Source organism: Elephantulus edwardii, unplaced genomic scaffold (genome assembly GCF_000299155.1).
Source record: "Elephantulus edwardii isolate Elephantulus edwardi_28Jun2011 unplaced genomic scaffold, EleEdw1.0 scaffold00340, whole genome shotgun sequence".
In the NCBI taxonomy this organism is placed as follows: Eukaryota; Metazoa; Chordata; class Mammalia; order Macroscelidea; family Macroscelididae; genus Elephantulus; species Elephantulus edwardii.
This window is the reverse complement of record NW_006400090.1, coordinates 1202579-1210597: the sequence shown is the minus strand read 5'-3', so window position 1 is coordinate 1210597 and position 8019 is coordinate 1202579. Positions and strand designations below refer to the sequence as shown.

The following is an 8019-nucleotide window of genomic DNA, read 5'->3' as shown; positions in this document are numbered from 1 at the left end:
TGCCTGCAGGCTTCCCTACACTCGAGGGAAGGCAGAGCACAAGGCTGATTACTGTGGTATGTTGGCTTATGGTCCAACAAAGTTCTCTCAAGGTGATTAAGGAAGACAAATGGAAGTCCCTCAACACCTTGAACTATCCACTTGGTGGCTGACGCACCTTACAAGAAATACCAAAAGTACTTCAGAGGGAACAAAATTCACCCCCCTTGGCTCAAAACTCAACCCGATGGCCTTAGGTGACCAGTAATACAGAGAGATGCTCAGTCCTTAAAATAACCAACCACATGGAGTCAAAGAGCAGCATTTGTTGAAGGAGAAAAGCAGAAAGGGACCAAAGAATAAATGGAAATGAGCATCACAAGGTAGAAGTGGGGAAAATGTACTACATTGTGGGTCTTGTAGTTAATGTCATAAAGCATGAATGTTTGAAAGGAGAGCCAATCTACTTTGTAATCTTTCATTCAAATCATAGTTAAAAGTCGAGTTCTTCCCAGTAAGTGACCCTAGATTCAAATCCATACACACACACAAAAGCGCTGGTAAAGGAAATTATGTCGTTATAAAAGACAATATGCATATGTCTTAGCTGATTTAAAAGGCAATTTTGCAAAATTAAAGGAATATAATATACTGTTCAGCCTATAACATACAGAAATGTAATATATTTGCCTGTAAGAGTACAGATGACATGAGTTGGACCAAAGTTTTATTGAGTTCAGGAAACTACTTCATATGGCAACTCAAATCCACAATAGTGAAATAATAAGCATAACAAAAACGATAAATATTCCTTCTTTATAAATATTTCTTCTTTCAACTTCTTTAAATGTCAAAACCATGTAAGTGTATTTTTAGGTTTGGAATATGTATGAATATCTTATGTATAATAATAACCACAAAAAGAAAGGGTAGTTGGCTACATAGGACTATTGTTGTTAAATGCCGTTGAGTTATAGACTACTTGAAGACTACTTAGAATGACCCTGTGAATGAAAGACCTGAACAATTGTATAACTTTCATCATTTCTCCAAGTTCATAGAGTTTCCGGAGGCCTTTTTAAATAGGCCAAATACAATCAGTTCACTCCCAGTGGCTAATAAACATTGCACCTATGTCTCACCTGAAAATGAGATCAAACCTCTGTAGAAATCAGGCTGCTTCAGACCACCTGGAAGCCAGCCCATACCGCTGACCCCATGCCTTTTTTAAATAGGAGGCCGAATACAATCAATATAGGACTAGCATTTTTAAATAACAATGGAATTAGAATAAAGCTGAAGCTGACTCTGATGAATCCAATAAATACTGCATCATCACTAGAGAAGTAACTAAAAATGTATGTCCTGAAAAAAGTCATTAAACTGCCACACTGGATAATATAACTGTTACTGTTGGGTGCCGTCCAGTCACAATCAACTCAGCTGACTTTACAACAGGTTTTCAGAGGCAGTAAATCTTACAGGAAGAGATTGCCCATCCTTGTCCTACAGAGTAGGTGGTGGATTTGAACCTGTGCCTTTGGGACTGCAGTGTATCTTCTTACCACTAAGCCACCAGAGTTTCCTTAGTGCAAAAGAATACAGTAACAGGATCAAAAGGGACATGAGCTACACAGAAAACAAAACGGCAGACAGCAGCCTAACTGTATTAATAATAACACTGTAGTCAATAAGAGTAAATAACCCAGCCAAAAACCAGAGATTGCCAAACTGGGTTTAGAAAAAACAAACAAAACTATGTATTTTCTATAGGAAACACTTCATATGTTGTTGTTGTTGTTATGTGCCGTCAAGTCGTTTGCGACTCATAGCGACCCTATGCACAACAGCCCTAAACCCTGCTCTATCGTGCGCCAACTGCACTGCCTCTGACACACCCATCCCAATTACCCCAGTCATAGAAATAAACTGAAAGTAAAATGATGGATAAGTCACACACCTAGCAGTCACAATGGGAGGACATATTTGCAGGTTACATATCTGATGTTGTGTGCCCTCAAGTCAGAACTGACCCGTAACGGACGGTCCAGTGGGTTTTCAGAGGCCATTTAATCGCACAGGAGGAAATCGCCCATCCTTCCACGGAGCAGCTAGCGGGTGGATTCAAAGCACTTGCCTTTGGGATTGCAGCACAATTTCTTACCATTAGGCCATATGATGGTGGACTTACATACAAAATGCATGAAGAACTCTTGTTGTTATGTACGAATCAAGTCACAACCTACCCATAGTTGACCCTCCAGCAGGATTTCATAGCAGTAAATGACATGAGGGGAGATTGCCCAGCCTTCATTCGCAGAGCAGCTGGTGAGTTCAAACCACATACCTTTGGAATTGTAGCGTAAGTTCTCACCACTAGGCCACCAGAAGTCCTTTAAATTGTAAGGAATCTTTACAACTTAATAATAAAAAGATAACCAATTTTTAAATGGGCAGAGAATATGAAAAAAAACTTTAAAAAATTTTTTAAAAAATAATATGGATACTTCCCCAAAGAAGATATATAAACTGCTATTTGCTTGTTGTTGTATGTGCCGTTGAGGTGCTTGAGACACATAGCAACCCAACATACAACAGCCCTAAACCTGGCTCTTTCCTGTGCCAATCTTACTCTCTGACACACCCAGTCACTGAATCAATCCATCTCATCGAGGATCTTCCTCTCTTGCGCTGTCCCTCCACCCTCCCAAGCGTGACGTCCCTCTCCAAGGACTGGTCCCTCCTTGCAACATGCCCAAAGTGTGTCAGACAAAGCTTCAGAACCCTTGCCTCCAAGGAGCAGCCTCGTTCAACCCTCTCCAGGACAATAAACATCTGTAAAAATACTCAACATCATTCATTATTCATCAGAGGACTGTAAATTTAAATTGCAATAAAATACCACTTCACATCCTTTAGGATGGCTGTAACAAAAAGTCAGATAAGTGAATGTGAATAAGTCAGAGCCTTCCTACATTGCTGGTGGAAATTTCAATGGTACACATGCTTTAGAAATGATTCAGCAATTCCTCAGTTGATTAAGCACTATGACGAGCAATTCTACTCCAAGAGAAATTAAAACCTAGCCAATGAATAGACACTTCAGATGGCCAACAAACACTTGAAAAAATATTCAAGATCATTCATCAGCTATTAGATCCAAGTTGAAACAATAAGATAGCATCTCACTTCCGCATCCTCAGCAAAGTTCAGTAAGATAGCAAACAAATACTGACAAATGTGTAGGGGAATAGGAACACTCACACATAGTGATGTGACCACTGTGGAAAGCAATTTGGCACTTCCTTAGAAAGCTGGGAATAGAAACGCTATTTATTCAGCGGTACCACTACTAGGTAGATATCCCAAAGAATTAGTTGCTGTGACACCAACTGGCATACACACACCCATGTTTATTGCAGTATTATTTACAATAGCAAGGTGTTGGAAACAACCCAAGTGTCCATCAGTGAATGAATGGCTAAAGAAATATTATGCATTACTAAAAAACTATCAAGAATTTGTGAAATCCTGCACAATATACACTAATCTAGAACAAATTATATTGAGTGACATATACATACCAATCACACAAAAAAATTATAGTATAACACTCTTATAAAAAGAAGGGGAGCTCTGGTGGCCTAGTGGCAAGGAGCTGCAACTACAATCCCAGAGGCACATGATTCGAATCCACCAGATGCTCTGCCGGGGAAGGAGAGACAATCTCCTCCTGTACCAGTCAGATCTGATTTGACGGTACACTCACACAAAAATAATAAAAAAAATTTTTAAAAAAAGAGAAAGAAAGGTTTACATATAGACTCAAGGGGTAACAAGGATGGGAAGGGAAGGAGGGGATAAAAAGAAACAGAAAAATTGGGTGAAGAGAAAGGCAGAACACCATAAGGGGCTGACTAGACTTTGTAAAGGGAGCTCTGGTGGCCTAGCAATAAGAAGCTGCGCTGTAATTTCAAAGGCATGCGTTCGAATCCACCAGCATCTCTGCAGGAGAAGGATGGGCAATCTCCTCTCACGCGAGCTAGTGCCTCTGAAAACCTGCTAGAGGGCCAACTAGAGTTGGGTGCGACTCAACATGAAGGGTGCAATACTGCTATAAATAGATAAAATTTTTTTCCTCCTATGGTACTCGGGATGGGTGTGTCAGAGGCAATGAGATTGGCACAGGATAGAGCACGGTTTAGGGCTGTTGTACATGGGGTCGCTATGAGTCGCAAAGGACTCGACGGCACATAACAACAACAACATGTTTGAGGGTTTGGGATTTGGTTTTTTTACACTTTCAAAATTTGAGAAAAGGTCTACAAATCGTGTTGTGATCGACCTCTGGTTAGAACACAGATTATGACTTAGATTCCTGTCTGGGTCCTGGCCTGCGATTCTGCATTCTAACCAGCACCCGGATTCCGTGAATGACATTTGACAAGTCGTAGGAGGCTGTTTGGAGATAGAGATGGGCATTGAGAAGATGAGGAATTTGCCATCTGGTGGTCACTGTTTTCTCTAGGTGTTTAAAATTTGGGGGCCAAACGTGGAATGGGTGAGAAGAAATGGGGGAAAGTCTTGGACTAGCAGCTGATAATACAAACAGAGGCTGAATAGGACACGCTGTGCTTCCCTTGTCCTCGCTTCCCGCGCTCCCCTCCCAATTTTGCCACTTGCCTGTTCAGCAGCCACACACCCATGCCCGCCCTGAGCTCAGAGGTAACGGCAGCGTTCACCTCTGTCCGCGCTCACATCGTTCTGAACCTGCTCCCTTCACTCTCCCAGACAAAGCTGCTTCATAAGTGGAAAGTTTTCCATACATTAACCTGACTCTGTAACGTCCCCCATCTGTCCTTCCGAGACCTGGCAGGGCACCGCCTCCCTTAGGTAGCCTGTCCCTTTAAGGCCCCCCCCAAGCTCCACCCTCACGCGCCGGATTTCCCGCTAAGCCCAGCCCTTTAAAGTGAACTCTTGCTTTGGGGGCCGGATGTGTCCTGAGACTTGAAAGGCACAGGGGCCTTAGATGCTTGCTGGAAGTTGGCAGAAGCCCGCTGTGACAGGTGCATGAGGGCTCTGGGAGGGACACGGAGCGGGGATCTGATGGGTCTTGAGAGAAAGCAGAGCCACTTGGGCGGAGGCTAGAGCTGTCGTTTGAACGTCCACTCTGCCACTGTGTGTCAAGTCCTCATAGTCCACCACCCCACAACCTTCTGAGGGAGGTATGATCATGCCCATCTTACAGATAAGGAAATGGAGCCCTGAGCAGCTAGCTGAATTATCCAAGGACAGACTAACAAGTGGCAGAGACAGGATCTGAACTCAAGTCGGTGTGACCCAGTCTTGATGTTTTCTTCTCAACATCATTTTCTTGGCCAAGGCCTTTGGCTTTTGCCCAGTCTATCCTTGATTTTCCTGGGTATGAAGAAGAAATGGAGTGTGCCTCATCCCCCTAATACTAGTCCTCGCACCTCTTCCTGGCAGGAGCTGCTTGGAGATGCTGCTGGTTCGAGTCCTGCTGCTGCTGCCGCTGCTCCTGCTGCTGCCACTGGCCGCCCTGTGGCAGCCGCGCTCCCAGGATGCCAGCAGGCTGGCCTGGCTTAGAAGCCTCCAGCACCGTGTGGCCTGGGGGATCCTGGGCTGGGCAGCAGCTTGGCAGCAGTGGCGACTGGAGCGAAGCACCCAGCGTGTGGGGCAGAGCCAGCAGCAGGCCTTGAGATGGTGTCTTTGGGGAGCCCAGCGCCCCCACTGCCCACTCGCGGGGGACACAGGTGTGTCCTCAGGGTCAGGGAGGAGGCAGCGGGATTCAGACCCTCGTTCTATGCACACACATGCAGAAAGTGGACAGTGCATACTAGACCTAGGACTGAAATTCCCCATCCCTGGTCCTTATGGCCCCCATCTCCAGATTCAGCTCAGGTTCCGCCCCCGTCTCCCTTTGCCTGAAACTCTTGGGAATTTCTATGGCTTCATGTGACGTTTCTGGGGTCTTTGGGGATATAGATCCGAGCACCTTCCGGAATTGCCTCCCTCTGACCACGGTCAGCCAGCCCCAAGAGGAAGAAAGTGGAGGGCAGCTCCTGGCCCCCACCACAAGCCAGTACTGTGGGGAGGCCTTTCTGCAGGTAAACGGGCCCCAGCTCCATCAGAGGGTCTTGCCTGCAGCAAACCTTTCCGTCAGAATTGGCAAATGACCCCCAAACTGGGGGCTAGGGTCAAACCCAAGGCCAACCTTTTTGTCTCCCTCCAGGCTACTTTGCTGGGTCTGGCAGCCCTCAAAAGGGCACACCCAGAAGTGCTGGCTCCAGGAAGTAGTGCTTGTGTGACCCCCACATCCCCCTGGCCCAGCCCTCTCCCATGGCCTGTGCATGTTCTGGGCCATGTCAGTTCCCCTGGAACCAGGGACCCTAAGGCCCTGCTGCTGGAGGTTCTGAGGTGCCCCGAGCTGAGGGTGCTGGAGGCCAGGACCGCAGTGGAACTGCTGGATGTCTTCTTGGTCCTGGAGGCTGATGGGGAAGAGCTGGCCAAGGCAGTAGCTGCAGGAAACCCAGGAGTGGCTCTCCCCAGTCGGGCAGCAGATCTACAGGAGGCCCTGCAGCAGGGACCCCGAGGACTGGCCCTCCGGCTCTGGCCAAAGCTGCAGGTGGTGGTGACTCTGGACTCTGGAGGCCAGACAGAAGCCAGGGCTGCCCTAGGAGCCTTGTGGTGTGAAGGGCTGGCCTTCTTCTCGCCTGCTTATGCTGCTTCTGGAGGTCAGCAGGGCTCAGAGGGAATGAGGTGGGAGCAGGGCCAGAGGCCATATTATGTAGACTCAGCAGTGGGGATTAGCAGGGCCATTTTACAGGCTCAGTGAGGTTAAGACCAACTCATACAGCTCTTAGATTGAACCTGTGTCTATACTTCCAAAACCATACACTCTGCTGCTTGCCAGTGAGAACCTGGGGGAGTCATGAAAGACGGGGTGGAAGGGCAGCAGAGTGATCAGGTACTCAGAGGAGGGGGGCCTGGGCTCCAGGCTGAGGGAGGCTGCCTTGCAGGAAGCACCAGTGAAGTAGCTGCTTGCTCTTCTAGGGGTAATGGGCCTAAACCTGTGGCCGGAGCAGCCTCCAGGGCTCTACCTTCTCCCGCCTGGAGCTCCCTTCATTGAGCTGCTCCCAGTCAAAGAGGAGGCTGACTCCACAATCCTGCTGGACGAGGCCCAGGAGGGTATGACGTATGAGCTGGTGCTGACTGACCGCAGCACCCTGACCAGGTGATCACGCGATGACTCCTGGCGTTCCAGGGCCCTTGGTGGGACTATAGGCGGGAACTAATGGGTCTTTGAGTCTGATATCACCCCTCCTCTGATCCCATCAGGTGCCGCCTGGGTGAGGTAGTCCAAGTGGTTGGTGCCTACAACGAGTGTCCAGTTGTCAGGTTTGTCTGCAGGTATGTGAACCCGATCCCTGGGAGCTGAGGGCGGCCATCCTTCTACTCTGGACTCTGCTTCCTCCCCTTCCTCCTCCTCAGGCTAGGCCAGGCCCTGAGTGTGCGAGGGGAAGACATTGGTGAGGATGTGTTCTCTGAGGCCCTGGGCCGGGCAGTGGGCCAATGGCCAGGAGCCAAGCTGCTGGACCATGTCTGTGTTGAGAGCAGCATTCTGGGTAAGCTTCTCCAACTGGGCTCCTGCCTCCCATTCTTGGCTTCACTGCCCCTCAACACATATCCAGCCTGCAGGGAGCATTCTAGAAAGGAGATAAGATTCAGCCTCTTTTGCTGCTCCTAACTAAGCCCTTCCTCATGTCTAACTCCCATCCATCCTGCTGTAGCTTCTATTCACTTTCTTTCCTGACCTGACATATATTTTGAGTTTAGACTTTAGGTTCCTTGCCATTTTGTCCTACTTCCTGTCAAGAATCTCTTTGTTTCCATGAACCTTGGAGTAGGAGAGAATGGATGGGAGTGGAAGTCCTGACGTTGGGAGTTGCTCTATTGACAAGAGGGTGTGTGTGTGTGTGTGTGTGTGTGTGTGTGTGTGTGTGTGTGTGTGTGGTGTCT

At 47.7% G+C, this 8019-nt stretch overlaps 1 protein-coding gene across 2 annotated transcripts in view; it reads left to right on the top strand.

The window, feature by feature from the left end:
• The first annotated feature begins 5479 nt into the window (after positions 1 to 5479).
• The window catches only part of GHDC (GH3 domain containing), a 3212-nt gene continuing 672 nt past the window's right edge, over positions 5480 to 8019 (top strand). Inside the window, exons 1-6 of one of the 2 annotated variants that reach the window (XM_006901654.1) lie at positions 5480 to 5753; positions 5986 to 6031; positions 6265 to 6734; positions 7054 to 7234; positions 7339 to 7410; positions 7492 to 7625. In XM_006901654.1, the coding sequence (XP_006901716.1) occupies positions 5480 to 5753; positions 5986 to 6031; positions 6265 to 6734; positions 7054 to 7234; positions 7339 to 7410; positions 7492 to 7625 (1177 nt within the window). Of the gene's footprint in view, positions 5754 to 5985; positions 6108 to 6232; positions 6735 to 7053; positions 7235 to 7338; positions 7411 to 7491; positions 7626 to 8019 lie in introns of both variants that reach the window. The other variant, XM_006901653.1, reaches the window with a different exon arrangement.